Below are 20,043 nucleotides of genomic sequence, written 5' to 3'. Positions count from 1 at the left end.
TATATTTACTTTTATGTTTCTGTATTAGTTGTCTAAGGATTTGTTTTCTTGTTTGTGACCTTAAGAAAACAAAAGATGCAAAACCAATAAAGGAACAAGGCGTTAAATTAAAAAAATGCTCTGTTCCATTAAAGCCCATTTTTAAGATTACTACTATGGGGACATTCCAATCCATTAGGACATCTATTGCAAATGCTTCATAATCAACTCACAAGTTTGTCTCTGTCATTACAATCTATTAGAATCAGTGTTGTTTCAAGTTACAAATACATTAACACAGTAAAACCTGTTTTTATTAAACTCTGACTAAACGTAAACCCACCAAACTGTAAGAAGCAGACATTCCTATGATTTTGCACATATAAACAAAGACATATTCAATGAAAGTACAACATGGCAACAGATTCAGTACTGATAATGATTATTGACTACCCAATGAGTAATCAGCAGTGGCAAAGCATAAAAATTAGAGTGTCACAAAATCCCTCATCCCCAGGGGCAGGTTTAGGGTGCTCCCCAGGTGTGGTTGTGCAGTCCAGAGGTTGGTTGGACATTTCTTGGGGGTTAGGTAAGACATGAATAGGGTAATGAGGGACAATGGGAAATCTCTAACAAGCTAAGGCTGTCTCACAGGGCCGCTGGCAGCTCAGACAAAGTTATCTGCATTTACCTGTAACTTATTTTCCTCATGATATATCTACTAATTGTCGCACAGTTTAGATAGGGGCAGGATTAAAGGGACACTAAACACAATATATTCCTGTTGTCTTGCTGTAGAATAACATCAAGTTGCCTTATTTGGTGGAGCCAATACCGGCTTTAGTCTGCAGACAACAAGGTTAACCACAATCATAATGTTAGTATAAAGTGCATTGTCTTGTAGATGTTATCTGCTAAAGGCAAATAGAGACAGATGTGCAGTGACCGGGTTAGCCTTGAGCAATCAATAAGGTGTATTTCTAGTGAATTAAAAAAATACACAGTTTTCAGAGCTAAATCACAGCAAACGGGACACAATTAGTAATGCAAGTATAATGCAAAGTTGTTTTACTAAACAAAACAATAATTTATATAGAAATAAATATCACAGTGTTTATTGTCTCTTTAAGTGGTGTAACAGATATGAGACAGGTTTTAACTAATACTGACAATGTGGTACTGTCCGCAGCTTCAAGTCTGTAGGCATCAAGGGTTAGACAAAAAAACTATTCCTGTGCTTCTTTAGAACTACTGAACTCAACTACAAATTAATTCACAAACTCACTATGGTGTTTTATTTATTCCTGTGCCAGCAGCTCTTTTTAATACAGTTATTATATTTGAATAACTTAAATGTTTTAGGTACGGATGCTTGAAGCTCCATCTCTTCATACTGAGTGCCGCCATCTTGGAGCAGAGGTATTCTCACACCCTGCGGCTTGGGGTTAGTCTGCATGGTACATTGTGTGAGCATTTTTGCTCAGTTTTAAACTTATACAAAATGTATTAAGAACCCCTTAAAAATGCAGCAACTGCAAAAATGCAAAGCTCTTGCTCTGTGCCGTGCATCCTAACCTGAGGTACATGATACCGTTGTCAAGAAGCCAGCAACCTTACTGATCTGTAAATACACAGGATATGACAATATGTGCGATCCCATATGGCGGCTTCCAGTAGAAAGAGGATGAGTTTCACCATCTGGCCACTTAAAGGGGTTGAAATAGAAGAAAGGTTTTGAAGACAGATGCAGGAACAGCAATAACATAATGAGTAGTAGATGTGTATTCGTTGTCAGAATTCTTGATGTGAACGTGAAACACACAAAGATCTGTGCAAATCCAGATCTTTGTGTGTTGAAATTTTGCAAGAAGCGCCAAATGCTGTGGGATATTCAGTATTCTTTCAGATAAACATCTTGTTTGCTGCAGTTGTTTTTCTATTACCTTGTTTGGAGGAGCCTATCCGGACTTGTTGCTGCAGGACACACACAGATAGCCATTGTCATTTATAATCTTGAAATAACAAAGGGGCGCCACATAGTGTGATAGCCGCTGCTTCATAACTAGTGTTTCTGGCAAGCCTGGAGACTCGCCAGAAACACGGGGCTTCAAGCTCCATACGGAGCTTGATAGATATGCCCTTTTGGGACCGATTAATGATGGCCTGAATGGGGCCAAATCTCCCTGTTTCTACAGGAAACAGGAGTTAAGAGCAGCGGCGTAAAGCAATACGCCCAATTGTCTACAATCCGGCTGATTGACACCAATTGGCCGCAAATCTGCAGGAACTAGACTAGCAAATCACTAGAACTGCTTGTGCAATGTTAAATGCCGACAGCGTATGCTTTCCGCATTCAGCGATGTCTGGCGGACATGATACACTGTAGCGTACCATATCCACCAAGCATTGTTAAATCGGCCCCTTTTTGTTTGTTTGTTTTTTGCATTTTCCATACTGTCCCAACTTTTTCGGAACTGGAGTTGTAGAAGTGATTTTAAAAGTGTTAAAATTGCATGCTCTACCTGATTCTTGCAAGTTCAATTTTTACTTTTCTATCCCTTTAAAATGAATGCAGCCTTTAAAATAGCGTATTTAGTAGTATGTAGTCAAAGGTTTAATACATAAAAGGGATTTATTTAAGATCTGTTGCAGATTTTACCTGTAAAGATCATTTTGCTTTAATAATAATTAATAACATTTGTACTTTTATTTAAGAATTACAGGAATGTGATCAGCCACCTACTATAGAAAATGGAGAAATTACTAAAGAATCCATTGAAGAAAGATATTTTACTGATGCTAAAGTGATTTACAAATGCAATGCTGGTTTCCACATAAGCGGGTCAGATGAAAGCTTGTGTCTGAATGGACAATGGACGGCAGCTCCTGTCTGTGCAGGTGAGAGATGGTTATAAGGTTACACTCTGGGGCCTCCATTACATATGCAGCGTCGCCCACAAAAGCCGGAAACGCCAGATTTTATGCGATTTTGGTATTACATATACGGCATAGCATACAAGTTACACGCGTATATTTCACCCTTTGGACATATTTTTTTTACCCATAGACTAATATAGAACAGACGCGCAATTTGGTATCCAATATACAGCGTAAGGACTTACGCGCGCAGAATTCAGAGAATCTTTTCCATTCTTATCTCGCCACAAATTGCAGGCGCAGGAACCCTTGCACTGACTAAAAAAGCAACGTAACTCCCTGACGGGGACCCCACTGCTCCTCCTGTCCTCTCCAATACTCCTCTCCCTGCCATCCTCACACTAAATCACACTACACACACTCACACTCACTCCCAGTTCAATCACACACAATCACAACCAAACACTCAGCCTATCACACTGTAAAATTAAAATAAAATGTGTGAGGTGTTAGAAAAAAAAGTGTGGTGTATTTTGTATATGTATGTTTGCAAAATGTGTGCAATATGTAAAAATATGTGTAAGTGTACAAGCTTAATCAAACAACAATGCGACCTAACTAACTCCTCTGTTTGCGCCTCTCTCTACTCTGACTAATCCTCCACTCCAGTGTAGTGTGCTGTCAATCGCATTTATATTTGAAATCGCGGTTCATTTTTACGAGTGTTAGCCTAATTTGCATAAAACTACTCTTTATTGACACTTTCCATGGAGAAAATACTGGCGTAAGTTACTTGCGACGACTAAAATGTGTATTTGCGCACATTTCAGAAGATCGCCAGTTTGTCCTACTTACGCCAGTTTAGCATCTAAAGGCGCAGTATATGTAATACCCCGATGTGCAAGGTGAAATTACAGGCGGCACGGGTTCCCACGCTTGCGCCGAAACCTGCGCCGTATATTTGATCGCGCCCTGTATTGGTAATTAGTACAACTTCTTAAAGGGACAGTATACACTCATTTTCATATAACTGCATGTAATAGACACTACTATAAAGAATAAGATGCACAGATACTGATATAAAAATCCAGTATAAAACTGTTTAAAAACTTACTTAGAATCTCTCAGTTTAGCTTTGTTGAAAAGGTAGTTGGAAAGCCCACTGCAAGTGGCAAATAAGACACTCCCCCCTCCCCCTTCTTTTGCATATGAAAAGACTCTTTACACAAACAGGAGAAAGCTGGAGAAGGTAGCTGACGGTATTCACATAAAACTTTGGGGCTTGGTTAGGAGTCTGAAAATTAGAGCAATGTTATTTAACAATAATCAAAACTATACATTTAAAAAAACAAAAAACTTTATGGGCTATATAAATAGATCAGCTACAAAACATTTATGCAAAGAAAAAATGAGTGTATAATGTCCCTTTAAAGGACCAGTAAATATCGTAGATTTGCATAATAAACAAATGCATGAATAAAAACAATGCAATAGCACTTAGGCCCTGATATTCACTTAGGCCCTGAGCAGGCGGACAGGTTATGGAGCAGCGGTCTTTGTGACCTGCAGGCTCACCAGAAACACGGGGCATCAAGCTCCATTCGGAGCTTGATAGATAGACCCCATAGAATGCCAAAAGGAATGGAATCATCCGATACCCTTATTCTTTTTTTTAGTTCTTGTACTGTATGAAAAATGTTCCATTACTACCAGTGACTATTGAAATAATAGCATCTAGTCTGACCAAATAGGGTTTTACCCTGAAAGGGAAGCGATAACAATCTGCTCATGGAAACCTTATCCACAGGCTAAGACTTAAGTCATAAGGCAAGAACAGCCATAGCAGTGTTTAGCATTAATGCACATTTCCATAGCTGCACCACAAATAATGCTATAAGGAGTCTTAAGGAGCCTATGATCATATCTCTCCTCCTAAGATCTGTCTCCAGACATAAGCTCCAAGAGGCTATCACACCAGACCAAATTAGATGCAGCCATGTAAGCTCCACTGACAGCTGACAGAAAGAGAGAGCTCACCAGACTGAAAGGAGTAACTGTGGAAGCCTTCAAGCTTGCTACCCTCTGTATGGTTGAAAGTGGTACTATTCTCTAAGAATAGTGTTCACTTGCCTAATGTAGAAATCACCACGTCCACTTTAGGGACTGATTTCCATACCTCCCACTTGGAAGACGAAACAGAAGGTACTCCAGGCTTGTTCCTTTCGTTGGACATCAGTTAAGAGAGTCAGACACAGCGAACACAGAGGGCTGCTTAGGAGCAGACTTATAGGGCTCCATTTATTAAGCATTGGATGCTGCTTCAAAGCTCCATCGTTTCATGGTATAGGTGGCGGACTGAAATCATCCGATCGGGATGATTGAAGACCCCTGCTTGATGGGCCGCCAGTGAGCAGAGGGCAGCATTGCACATGCATTTCACCAGAAATGCTTGTGCAATGTTTAATGCCGACAGTGTATGCTGTCGGCATTTAGCGAGGTCGAGCGGACATGGTTTGCTACAGCGAATCATGTCCGCTCACATATTCATAAATCTACCCGAAAGAGATTATCCTTTTAGTAGCTGGCTTATCAAGAATGGGAGAGTCTTCTACCTCTGTAGCACATAATACTTCCCTTAACAATGCATGCAGCAAATCAGAAGATGTACTGTATGTCTACGTTTAGCCTGAAGAGCTAAGCCATTAATTCTACCACTGAAGACTGAATATATTTATTTTAAGATGGGAAATTAAAAACACAGAACAGACAGAATGAGTATTCAAATTAGCACTCAGAAATAATAAATGGACACTGAAGCCCAAATGGGTGATTAACCAGCCTGTAAAACCCTGATAATAGTTGGAGATGCTTACCAATCTTGCACAGCTTGCATCAGTAATTTCTGATTGTCCACAGACAAAGAAATCCACTATTCTGCAAGAACAATTCTGCATGTTTCATCAATTTGAAGCATTTCCCAATTGTACTAGAATGTTACCACCAATGGAATTAAAGGGACATAACACCCAAATATTTTATTTTATAAATCATATAGAGCATGTGATTTTAAACAACTTTCCAATTCACTTCTATTATTGAATTAGTTTCATTTTTATGGTATCCATTATTAAAAAGAATACCTAGGTAGGTTAAGGAGCTGCTGATTGGTGGCTGCTCATATATACCTCATGCTATTGACCGACCCAATGCATTTAGAAAGGTCCCAGTAGTGCATTGCTGCTTCTACAAAAAAGATACCAAGAGAATGAAGCACATTAGATAATAGAAGTCAATTGGAAAGTTTTTTTAAAATTGTATTAGTTATCTGAATCAGAAAATAAATGTTTTGGGTCTGTCACTATATAAACCCCTGGTAAGACCTCACCTTGAGTATGGAGTGCAGTTTTGGTGAACAATCTCAAAAAGACATTGCAGACATAGAAAAAGTTCAGAGAAGGGCCTCAAAACTAATAAAGGGAATAGATCATTTTAAGCTATGACAAGAGGTCAGCCAAACTGGGTCTGTTTTCTCTAGAAAAAAGGCGCTTGAGAGGGGCCATGATTACTTAATATAAATATATTCAAGGCCAATATACAGAGATGGCAGAAGCTATATTTATTTCAACAAAATTGTTTGTGACAAGAGGTCACAATTTAAAGGCACAGTATGCACAATTTTTATATAACGGCATGTAATAGACATTACTATAAAGAAAAATATGCACATATAATTGATCTAAAAATCCAGTATACAACCTTTTAAAAACATACTTAGAAGCTCCCAGTTTAGCACTGTTGATGAGGTTAGGCTGGGACACCCACTGAAAGGGGCAGGGAAAACAAAAAGATCAGACACTCCCCCCCTTCCCTGCATTTGAAAAGACAGATAACATAAACAGGAGCCGGCAGGAGTCTGTAAACGCACGTATACATCTGACACTGTGGGGCTTGGTTAGGAGTCTGAAAATCAGCACAATGTTATTAAAAAATAAGCAAAACTATACATTGTTACAAAAACACTTCCATATGGGCTATATAAAACATTTATACAAATAAAAATCTCCTTTCCTTTAAGGCTGGAGGAAAGGAGATTTAATCTCCTGCAGCGTAAACATTTTTTTAACGTAAGAGCAATACAATTGTGGTGCTTATTACCTGAAGAGGTAGTGAATGCCAATACCTTAGATACATTTAAAAATTGTTGAGTTACATCTCTGGCTAAAAACAGAATTCAGGGATATGATTGCTTGTGTTAAATGGGTCACCTTTTTTAATGGGATTAATTTAAGCTCAACTGGAGCTTTTTTGTAAGTATATTAGATTTGTTTAGGTTGATCTTGATCGACTTCTGTCTTTTTTCAACCTCATCTGCTGTTACTATGTGGTTTCATGTCCCTTTAAGATTTTAGAGCAAATTATTGTGGCTGTGCAATCCAAGCCTATCCCTTCAATTTACTGTCTCCCCCAAATCCAACACATAAAACATGTTAGAATCTAACAGAATTAGATCAAGATAAGGCATAAGCATATGCAGTCCACAAATAAATACATTTAGGTCAAATAGCTATTTACCAGCGGAAAACACATCAGCTATTTCAGCATTCTCTCAAGGCCGAATAGCCCAGTGGTCACTCCATCACTGCTAAAAACATACCTATTGAGCCCGAAATTCCTCAGCTGCTGCCGCCACTACTGCTTCTCAGTCTTTCCCCACCTCAGCCTCTCACTATGTGCATATTGAGGTTTGGCACCTGAGTTTATTCTGCCCCCTTTCATGCTACGCCTAAATAACGCATGCTCTTAACAGGCCAGACCACCAGAGTCTCTTACTGAACAGTAGGTGATAATTGTGAACCTTTGGCTCACGTGCCAACAGAGAGGCCTCAGAATGCCAGCTGTGGCAAGCGTGCCATAGGTTCACCATCGCTGGTATATCACATACCTTCAACACCTTAAATACATTTTTCTAAAATGATTTTATGTACCTCTCTATTTATTTAGGAGACGATTGCAGAAAAGCTCCAATTATTGAGTTTGCATTTATTGAAGGTGAAAAGCCAAGCTACCAACATAATGACCGTGTGGAATATAAATGTCTAGATGGTTACAAGCATGAAGGAATCAGTACAGCTAAATGCCTGCAAGGAGAATGGTATGACCTACCTACCTGTGTCTGTAAGTATATTTATTGTTCATGAACCATATGTTGCTTAATCTCTGTTAGACTGATATTTTTTTTAAATGAAAAATTTAATTCAGAATATGAAATTATAGTGTAAGCGAATTATTTTTTTATATACTGTAGCATTGAAAGCTAGTGGAAAGGTTTACAGGAATATGAAACAGACTGTTTTGTTGTTGTAATAAAGAATCACTAAGCAGTGGGTTATACTTAATAATATTTGCAATTTCTAATGTTCATCATTTTATATGGATTTTTACCTTTTATTCCTTTTTTTTTTACTAAATATGTGCAGTGTCCATTATTTTTAGTCACAAACCTTCAAGGAGGCTGAGACCTCTGCAGGGTGGCATTTATAGCTTGATGTCATAAAACTTCTAGAGTAACATGAGCTGGTTTACTGAATACTAGATAAAAAGTGAGTCAAATGTGCCCATGCTCAGAACAGGCCTAATGAAACCTAAGTTCCTAAAAAAATTCTGCTCCTTTATCTACCTGCAGTGCTTATTTAGGGCTAGATTACAGTTGCAGCGGAAATTTGAGCTTCCGTGAGCGCAATATTTGAATAAATGAATAACATATATACACATATAAACACATAAATATTTATGTATACATTCATATACATATATATTTATAGACATACATATATACACATATAAACACATAAATATATATGTAAACATGCATATACATATATATTTATAGACATAGTTACAAATATGAATAAATGTGTTCTTATGGATCGCTTTGTCAATGCACTTTTGGCTCATTTTTTTTTTACACCTGAAATCTCGTAACTGAGCCCTTATAACATTTTGTGCAATTTATATCAGACAGAGTTAATATGAGAGTTACTGTATTGTTACATGTATTTTTGATGTGTTTTGTGCAACTTTTTTCTCTCGTCTAACAGTTACCCATTAATGGGAATCATTCTAGGGTAAATCGCATTTGCAAATTGGCGTTCACGTGCACCCGGCAAAAGTTAAATTATGATGTTTTATGTAATTATTAAACATAAAATATAAAAAAAATAGTTAATTAATTAATTAAAAAATCATTATAGATGTACTAAAAAATTCTAAATAACCCATAGAATATATATATATATGTATATACATACATACATACATACAATATCTATAATAATTATTTATAGTTATTATTAATGTGCTAGATTAAAAGTTAAAGACGTAATTTAATGTGCACCCATAAAGGAGCATATTTGCCCGTTTACGGGCGTATGATAAATAACCAGCCATTACAAGTGGCTGGTTAATGCTCCCGTGAGCTTGCGATTTCACTTTACGCTAAGCGCAATTAACCAGAGGTCAGATACATATATATTTTTATTTTGCTGCCCAACGCTGCACACATTGCCCGCTGCACTAGGTGCTTTGCTGTGTCTCACGGCAGGGGAACGAGGCTCCCATTGGAGTCTATGGAAGCGCACTCTTGTGAGCGCAAGGCTTCCAGGCAATGTCGTATTCGCATTACGACTAACTTGGGATGCCAGCGCACATTTACGTGTGTTGTTATTAATGAGTGGAGCTATATTGTGCTCCACTCTGAATCTAGGCCAACATCTTTTCAAGCTCACGTTAGCAATTAGTGCTTATAAAATTAACCACAAGTCAGACCTCGGGTTAATTTTATAAATGTGCCCCAAATGCCCCCATAATACTGTCCAGTATATTTTAATTAAAAATAAAGATAGCAGCATCTTTATGTTTTAATAAAATTACTGCACTAGGTAGTATTTTGGGGCTAAAGTTAGTGGGAGTGGAGTGTTTGGAAAAAAAAAACGGCATTGAAAATTGCGGTCAATGGGAACTGTGTGTTTCCAGTAAAAATATATGTATATGCTTACAGTATATACATATATAGATTTATGTGTTAATATGTGTTTATACACATATTAATACATAAATATATATGTATATAAGCATATACACATATATATTTAACACTTCTGCCCAACGCTGCACTAATTATCCCCTGCGCAAGTTCTGATGCGTTTGCATTGCTGAAAACCTGTAATACCAGTGCACATTATTGTGTGCTGGTATTATGAAGCTCAACTTGTAATCTGGCCCTTAATATCTAATATTTGCTTAACCCGCCTTAAGATAACAAATTCTGAATATGCGCTAACGCAACACCCTGTTAGACCTAAAGCTTGTAACCCAAAATGTGTTACGCATATTTTACATTGCAATGTTCTTCACATAGAATTTTTTTAATTTTTTATCATTAAATCTCTCTCTCTCTCTCTCTCTCTCTCTCTCTCTCTCTCTCTCTCTCTCTCTCTCTCTCTCTCTCTCTCTCGCTCTCTCTTATAAATAACAATAACATTTTCCTGTATGTGAAGAACACTGGAATGTGAAAAATTAATAACTCCAGTCAGGTTAGCATGCAAGCGATAAGTGCAGTGTTCCGTCTAAGACCAGTTTTGTGAAAGGCTAAGCAGTGAAACAGTTAATAAGGGAACCCCACTTTGCAGTCTTCATTGTGTAGTGTTTGCCAATTGCTCTATGATCTAAATATGTATAGTTTAGAGGAGAGAAGGGAAAGAGGTGATGTAATAGAGACCTTTAAATATATGAAGGAGCTTAATAAAGTAGAAGCTGAAAGCTGAAAAATGCCAAAACAAGGGGTCACAATCTTAAGTTAGAGGGTAGCATATTCAGGAGAAATGTGAGGAAGCATTTGTTTACAGAAAGGGTGGTGGATTCATGGAATAAACTTCCAATAGAGGTTATAAACACTAGGGGCCCCATTAGTGTTAGCACTCGAGCAAAGGTGCTAATATATATATGTATATGTCTGTGGGAGGTTAACTAAGCAATGTTAATTATCCAAGTGATGATGCATGAGTGGGGTAATCTAAACTGTACTGGTTATCTAAGTGGTTCTGTGCTGACTATCAAATTGATGTATGTGGGAAATTAACCTATGGCTGAGACATAGGGATAGATTTATTAAATGTCGGACGGACGTGATCTGCTGTCGGGATTTAACATTGCACAAGTATTTCTAGTGTAATGTGCAATGCCGCCCCCTGCACATTCACGTATCTGATCGGGATGATTGCTATCCGTCCACCTTACGACCGCTGCTTCATAACTTAAGTTTCAGGCGGACCTGAAACTTCGGGGGGTAGATTGCAGCATCCGCTGCTTGATAAATCTACCCCTGAGTATGAGTGGGTGAATAAGCTGTACTGATTGGCTAAGAGACTAGAATATATGTGGTGGAGAAATAAGTAATTCTAATTAGTCAAGAGATTAGTGTATGAGTGGATGGAAACTAGAGATAAGTTGGAATATGAGTGGAAGAAACTGTGCTATTTATCTAAAAGACTGATATACAAATGGGGAAAGCTTAACTGTGCTGATTGGTTGAGAGATAGAAGTAAGAGACGGCAGAATAAGCGATGCTGATTGGCAAATAAACGCTAGGATTTACCAATGCAACAAATAAAAGGGGCTTTCAGTCATGAAGTATAAAATACTTCATGCTGAAAGTTCCTTTATTTGTCTGCAGCGTATGCCACGCTGAGCGCCTCTGGCCACCCACTGCAGAACGCTATTTTTCAGTGAAGTGATCTAAGCCAATAGCATGCTATCTATCCAGAATAATGCCAACTGGGCTGCAAGGCTATTGGCTAAGAGGTGCAAATGTCACCTCAGTAATGTAATAGTGTTCTGCTGTGGGTGGCCTTATCCTCTCAGTGTGGCATATGCTGCTGGCAAATAAAGGAACTTTCAGCATGAAGTATTTTATACTTCATAACTGAAAATCCACTTTATTTGTAACACTGGTAAATCCTAATGTTTCTCTAATGCTAGGATTTACCATCACTTTAACTGCAAAGGGCTCTAATGCACTTCTATATATGTCTATATAGGTCAGACATCCCAACCTGCAAAAACTCCTTTCAGGGAGGTTGCTTCACCCGCTACTGCGCCCCCCCCCCCAGTTATATATTGGACACCATGAAACCCTAAATAAGATAGAGACTTATCATTAATGTAGCTTCCCACTAAAGTCACATTAAAAATAAAGTAGCTTTATTGCACAACCACATACAACAAACCTATTTTCCAGTGATCGTACGCTTGTTGAATGCTTAAATATTTTAGAATACGAAGATTCATTACGTGCAGTAAATAAGGTAGTATTTGTGTTTTTATTTTATTAAAATCAGTTTTGGTTACTGATGCATGCTTTGAGGGTTCTATAACGTCCCAGCAACTAAAGGCATCCTTAAAGGAACACTTTTCCGGGTTTGGGCCACATTTGATCATGGTACTTGGAGTTTCAGGGAGATTGCATTCCATTTGCTGGCATCGGGAAGGTACTATTACAATCAGGGAGACTCCCTGAACTTCAGGGAGAGTTGGGATGTCTGATACGTATACATATGCATTTTTGTATTTATATGTGTATATATGTATTTACAGACATATACACATATAAACACATAAATACATATGCATGCACACACGCACATATATATATATATATAAATATATATATACAGTATATACGCATACATATACATCTTTAGACATGGGGCCTATTTATTACAGTGCGGACGGACATGATCCGATGTAGCGTATCAAGTCTGCCGCACATCGATAAATGCCGACAGCATATGCTGTTGGCATTTATCATTGCACAAGCAGTTCTGGTGAACTGCTTGTGTAATGCTGCCCCCTGCAGATTTGCGGCCAATTGGCCGCTAGCAGGGGGTTTTAATCAGCCCGATTGTATAGGATCGGTGGATTGAAGACCACAGTCTCAGAGGCAGCGGACAAGTTATGGAGCAGCGGTCTTCATAACTTCTGTTTCTGGCCAACCATTCGGAGCTTGATAATTCGGCCCCATGATGTACAGTATATGGCCCATATTTATCAAGTTCCGTACAGAGCTTGAAGGGCCGTGTTTCTGGCGAATCTTCAGACTCGCCAGAAACACAAGTTATGAAGCAGCGGTCTAAAGTCCGCTGCTCCGTAACCCTGTCCGCTTGCTCTGAGCAGGCAGATAGGAACCGCCGGAAATCAACCCGATCGAGTACGATCGGGTTGATTGACACCTCCCTGCTGACGGCCCACTGGCCGCGAGTCTGCAGGGGGCGGCGTTGCACCAGCAGCTCTTGTGAGCTGCTGGTGCAATGTTAAATGCGGAGAGCGTATTGCTCTCCACATTTAGCTAGGTCTTGCGGACCTGATCCGCACTGTCGGATCAGGTCTGCAAGACCTTTAATAAATAGGGGCCCAAGTATGTATCTCTATGTTAAAGCCTTTTTTTTTTTCTAACACTTGAGACCTCGGGGGGTAGTTATCAAGCCGTCAACCTCAAATACGCTGGAATTCCGCAGCGTATTTGTGGCGAGGCTGATTCGCCTTAGTTATCAAAGGCTAGAGACCGGCAAAAGTAGAATTTTGTGACGTAAGCTTCGATCCGCCTGACTCAGTCCGACACAGATCGATTCTTACGTCACTCCAGATGTTCTTCACACAAGTGCGGCACAATCTGACTACTTTTGCTAGTTATCAAAAAACTAGCAGGTACGCTCTGCACTTTTCCGGCCCAGCGTACCTGGTTTTCAATCCGTCGCCCTGGAGGCGGCAGATCCCATAGGAATCAATGGGAGTCTGACCATAGCGAAAGTACAAGTTCGCTGCTGCCAGACATCCCATTCATTCCTATGGGAGCTGTCTGCACCAAACACCCTAACATGTACCCCGAGTCTAAACACCCCTAAGCTGTCCCCCCTACACCGCCGCAACTAAATAAAGTTATTACCCCCTAAACCGCCGCTCCCGGAGCCCACCGCCACTATAATAAATATTTGGTGGATGGGGTATGTGTGGATTTGAGTGAACTTACACCTGATGTTTCCTTGATACTCATGATTGCTTTTTGTGAAAGATCAATTTTGATCATATCTTTTGTTGAAGAATAAAACTTTTTGACTCTAAGACTCAGTGGCTGGGATTTTTGAAATTTTGTACTATTATTCAGTCTTTGACCGGACTTTATCCCGTGCCTGAGCACACTAACTAGAAAGGGTGGTGCGGTCACACTTTATGGTATATACTATAATAAATATGTTAACCCCTAAACCGCCGCTCCCGGAGCCCACCGCAAGCTACTCTATACATATTAACCCCTAAACCACCGCTCCCTGACCTCGCCGCAACTATAATAAATGTATTAACCCCTAAACCACCGCTCCCGGACCCTGTCGCAACCTATATTAAATTTATTAACCCCTAATCTGCCCCCCCTACACCGTCGCCACCTATAATACATTTATTAACCCCTATCCTGCCCCCCACTACACCGCCGCCACTGTAATAAATTTATTAACCCCTAAACCTAAGTCTAACACTAACCCTAACACCCCCCTAACTTAAATATTAATTAAATAAATCTAAATAATATTTCTATTATTAACTAAATTAATCCTATTTAAAACTAAATACTTACCTTTAAAATAAACCCTAATATAGCTACAATATAAATAATAATTATATTGTAGCTATCTTAGGATTTATTTTTATTTTATAGGTAACTTTCAATTTATTTTAACTAGGTACAATAGCTATTAAATAGTTATTAACTATTTAATAGCTACCTAGCTAAAATAAGTACAAAATTACCTGTAAAATAAAAACTAACCTAAGTTACAATTACACCTATCACTACACTATCATTAAATAAATTATTCCTATTTAAAACTAAATACTTACCTGTAAAATAAACCCTAAGATAGCTACAATGTAATTAATAATTACATTGTAGCTATTTTAGGAATTATATTTATTTTACAGGTAACTTTGTATTTATTTTAGCTAGTTAGAATAGTTATTAAATAGTTATTAACTATTTAATAACTACCTAGCTAAAAGAAATACAAAATTACCTGTAAAATAAATCCTAACTTAAGTTACAATTAAACCTAACACTACACTATCATTAAATTAATTAAATTAATTAAATACAAATAACTACAATTAAATACAATTACATAAACTAACTAAAGTACAAAAAATAAAAAAAAGCTAAGGCCTAGATTTGGAGTTTGGCGGTAGCCGTGAAAACCAGCGTTAGAGGCTCCTAACGCTGGTTTTAGGCTACCGCCGGTATTTGGAGTCACTGAAAATAGGGTCTAACGTTCACTTTTCAGCCGCGACTTTTCCATACCGCAGATCCCCTTACGTCAATTGCGTATCCTATCTTTTCAATGGGATCTTCCTAACTCCAGTATTTAGAGTCGTTTCTGAACTGAGCGTTAGAGCTCTAACGACAAAACTCCATCCGCAGAAAAAAGTCAGTAGTTAAGAGCTTTCTGGGCTAACGCCGGTTCATAAAGCTCTTAACTACTGTACCCTAAAGCACACTAACACACATAAACTACCTATGTACCCCTAAACCGAGGTCCCCCCACATCGCCGCCACTCGATTAAATTTTTTTAACCCCTAATCTGCCGACCGCAAAGTGCCGCCAGCTAAGTTATCCCTATGTATCCCTAATCTGCTGCCCCTAACCCCGCCGACCCCTGTATTATATTTATTAACCCCTAACCTGCCCCCCACAACGTCGCCGCCAGCTACTTACAATAATTAACCCCTAATCTGCCGACAGAAAAGCGCCGCCACCTACATTATAGCTATGTACCCCTAATCTGCTGCCCCTAACACCGCCGACCCCTGTATTATATTTATTAACCCCTAACCTGCCCCCCTCAACGTCGCCTCCACCTGCCTACACTTATTAACCCCTAATCTGCCGAGCGGACCGCACCGCTACTATAATAAATGTATTAACCCCTAATCCGCCTCACTAACCCTATAATAAATAGTATTAACCCCTAATCTGCCCTTCCTAACATCGCCGACACCTAACTTCAATTATTAACCCCTAATCTGCCGACCGGAGCTCACCGCTACTATAATAAATGGATTAACCCCTAAAGCTAAGTCTAACCCTAACACTAACACCCCCCTAAGTTAAATATAATTTAAATCTAACGAAATTAATTAACTCTTATTAAATAAATTAATCCTATTTAAAGCTAAATACTTACCTGTAAAATAAATCCTAATATAGCTACAATATAAATTATAATTACGTTGTAGCTATTTTAGGATTAATATTTATTTTATAGGCAACTTTGTATTTATTTTAACCAGGTACAATAGCTATTAAATAGTTAAGAACTATTTAATAGTTACCTAGTTAAAATAATAACAAAATTACCTGTAAAATAAATCCTAACCTAAGTTACAATTAAACCTAACACTACACTAGCAATAAATTAATTAAATAAAATACCTACAATTACCTACAATAAAACCTAACACTACACTATCAATAAATAAATTAAATACAATTCCTACAAATAACTACATTGAAATAAACTAACTAAAGTACAAAAAATAAAAAAGAACTAAGTTACAAAAAATAAAAAAATATTTACAAACATCAGAAAAATATTACAACAATTTTAAACTAATTACACCTACTCTAAGCCCCCTAATAAAATAACAAAGACCCCGAAAATAAAAAAATGCCCTACCCTATTCTAAATTAATAAAGTTAAAAGCTCTTTTACCTTACCAGCCCTGAACAGGGCCCTTTGCGGGGCATGCCCCAAGAAAATCAGCTCTTTTGCCTGTAAAAAAAAACATACAATACCCCCCCCCCAACATTACAACCCACCACCCACATACCCCTAATCTAACCCAAACCCCCCTTAAATAAACCTAACACTAAGCCCCTGAAGATCTTCCTACCTTGTCTTCACCTCACCAGGTATCACCGATCCGTCCTGGCATCCGGTGCTGAAGAGGTCCAGAAGAGGCTCCAAAGTCTTCCTCCTATCCGGCAAGAAGAGGACATCCGGACCGGCAAACATCTTCATCCAAGCGGCATCTTCTATCTTCTTCTATCCGGTGCGGAGCGTGTCCATCTTGAAGCAGCCGACGCGGATCCATCCTCTTCTTCCGGCGACTCCCGACGAATGACGGTTCCTTTAAGGGACGTCATCCAAGATGGCGTCCCTCGAATTCCGATTGGCTGATAGGATTCTATCAGCCAATCGGAATTAAGGTAGGAATATTCTGATTGGCTGATGGAATCAGCCAATCAGAATCAAGTTCAATCCGATTGGCTGATCCAATCAGCCAATCAGATTGAGCTCGCATTCTACAGGCAAAAGAGCTGATTTTCTTGGGGCATGCCCCGCAAAGGGCCCTGTTCATGGCTGGTAAGGTAAAAGAGCTTTTAACTTTATTAATTTAATTTAGAATAGGGTAGGGCATTTTTTTATTTTGGGGGTCTTTGTTATTTTATTAGGGGGCTTAGAGTAGGTGTAATTAGTTTAAAATTGTTGTAATATTTTTCTGATGTTTGTAAATATTTTTTTATTTTTTTGTAACTTAGTTCTTTTTTATTTTTTGTACTTTAGTTAGTTTATTTCATTGTAGTTATTTGTAGGAATTGTATTTAATTTATTTATTGATAGTGTAGTGTTAGGTTTTATTGTAGGTAATTGTAGGTATTTTATTTAATTAATTTATTGATAGTGTAGTGTTAGGTTTAATTGTAACTTAGGTTAGGATTTATTTTACAGGTAATTTTGTAATTATTTTAACTAGGTAACTATTAAATAGTTCTTAACTATTTAATAGCTATTGTGCCTGGTTAAAATAATTACAAAGTTGCCTGTAAAATAAATATTAATCCTAAAATAGCTACAATGTAATTATAATTTATATTGTAGCTATATTAGGATTTATTTTACAGGTAAGTATTTAGCTTTAAATAGGAATAATTTATTTAATAAGAGTTAATTAATTTCGTTAGATTTAAATTATATTTAACTTAGGGGGGTGTTAGTGTTAGGGTTAGACTTAGCTTTAGGGGTTAATCCATTTATTATAGTAGCGGTGAGCTCCGGTCGGCAGATTAGGGGTTAATAATTGAAGTTAGGTGTCGGCGATGTTAGGGAGGGCAGATTAGGGGTTAATACTATTTATTATAGGGTTAGTGAGGCGGATTAGGGGTTAATAACTTTATTATAGTAGCGGTGCGGTCCGCTCGGCAGATTAGGGGTTAATCAGTGTAGGCAGGTGTCAGCGACGTTGTGGGGGTCAGATTAGGGGTTAATAAATATAATATAGGGGTCGGCGGTGTTAGGGGCAGCAGATTAGGGGTACATAGGGATAATGTAAGTTGCGGCGGTTTACGGAGCGGCAGATTAGGGGTTAATAATATAATGCAGGGGTCAGCGATAGCGGGGGCAGCAGATTAGGGGTTAATAAGTGTAAGGTTAGGGGTGTTTAGACTCGGGGTACATGTTAGAGTGTTAGGTGCAGACGTAGGAAGTGTTTCCCCATAGCAAACAATGGGGATGCGTTAGGAGCTGAACGCTGCTTTTTTGCAGGTGTTAGGTTTTTTTTCAGCTCAAACAGCCCCATTGTTTCCTATGGGGGAATCGTGCACGAGCACGTTTTTGAGGCTGGCCGCGTCCGTAAGCAACTCTGGTATCGAGAGTTGCATTTGCTGTAAAAATGCTCTACGCTCCTTTTTTGGAGCCTAACGCAGCATTTTTTTGGACTCTCAATACCAGAGTTATTTTTATGGTGCGGCCAGAAAAAAGCCCGCGTAGCTAACGCACCCCCTTGGCCGCCAAACTCCAAATCTAGGCCTTGGTTACAAAAAATAAAAAAATAGGTTACAAACATTTAAAAAATATTACAACAATTTTAAGCTAATTACACCTAATCTAAGCCCCCTAATAAAATAACAAAGCCCCCCAAAATAAAAAAATTCCCTACCCTATTCTACATTAAAAAAGTTCAAAGCTCTTTTACCTTACCAGCCCTTAAAAGGGCCTTTTGTGGGGCATGCCCCAAAGAAAACTGCTCTTTTGCCTGTAAAAGAAAAATACAACCCCCCCCAACATTAAAACCCACCACCCACATACCCCTAATCTAACCCAAACCCCCCTTAAATAAACCTAACACTAATCCCCTGAAGATCATCCTACCTTGAGTCGTCTTCACTCAGCCGAGCGAGCCACCGATGGAACTGAAGAGTAGATCCGGAGCGGCAGAAGTGATCCTCCAAGGGGCGCTGAAGAAATCTTCCATCCGATGAAGTGATCCTCCAGTTGGCGCTGAAGAAGTCTTCCATCCGGGTGATGTCATCTTCCAAGTGGCGCTGAAGAAGTCTTCTATCCGGGCGATGTCATCTTCCAAGCGGGGTCTTCAATCTTCAATCTTCATCCCGCCGACGCGGAACATCCTTCTTTCCCGACGGACTACCGACGAATGAAGGCTCCTTTAAGGGACGTCATCCAAGATGGCGTCCCTTCAATTCCGATTGGCTGATAGGATTCTATCAGCCAATCGGAATTAAGGTAGGAAAAATCTGATTGGCTGATTGAATCAGCCAATCAGATTGAGCTCGCATTCTATTGGCTGATGGGATCAGCCAATAGAATGCGAGCTCAATATGATTGGCTGATTGGATCAGCCAATCGGATTGAACTTCAGCCAATCAGATTTTTCCTACCTTAATTCCGATTGGCTGATAGAATCCTATCAGCCAATCGGAATTGAAGGGACGCCATCTTGGATGACGTCCCTTAAAGGAGCCTTCATTCGTCGGTAGTCCGTCGGGAAAGAAGGATGTTCCGCATCGGCGGGATGAAGATTGAAGATTGAAGACCCCGCTTGGAAGATGACATCGCCCGGATAGAGGACTTCTTCAGCGCCACTTGGAAGATGACATCGCCCGGATGGAAGACTTCTTCAGCGCCGACTGGAGGATCACTTCATCGGATGGAAGATTTCTTCAGCGCCCCTTGGAGGATCACTTCTGCCGCTCTGAATCTCCTCTTCAGTTCCATTGGTGGCTCGCTCGGCTGAGTGAAGGCGACTCAAGGTAGGATGATCTTCAGGGGATTAGTGTTAGGTTT

The 20,043-nt window shown here is 39.0% G+C and overlaps 1 protein-coding gene across 2 annotated transcripts in view; it reads left to right on the top strand.

Annotated features, from left to right (window-relative positions):
• The window catches only part of CFH (complement factor H), a 379,102-nt gene that overhangs the window by 227,258 nt on the left and 131,801 nt on the right, over positions 1-20,043 (top strand). For both annotated transcript variants that reach the window (XM_053693829.1, XM_053693830.1), the window contains exons 17-18: positions 2,695-2,877; positions 7,858-8,031. In XM_053693829.1, the coding sequence (XP_053549804.1) occupies positions 2,695-2,877; positions 7,858-8,031 (357 nt within the window). The remainder of the gene's footprint in view (positions 1-2,694; positions 2,878-7,857; positions 8,032-20,043) is intronic.

The sequence above is a fragment of the Bombina bombina genome, chromosome 10, assembly GCF_027579735.1.
Source record: "Bombina bombina isolate aBomBom1 chromosome 10, aBomBom1.pri, whole genome shotgun sequence".
NCBI classification, from domain to species: domain Eukaryota; kingdom Metazoa; phylum Chordata; class Amphibia; order Anura; family Bombinatoridae; genus Bombina; species Bombina bombina.
This window is presented reverse-complemented; position numbering and strand designations above follow the sequence as displayed.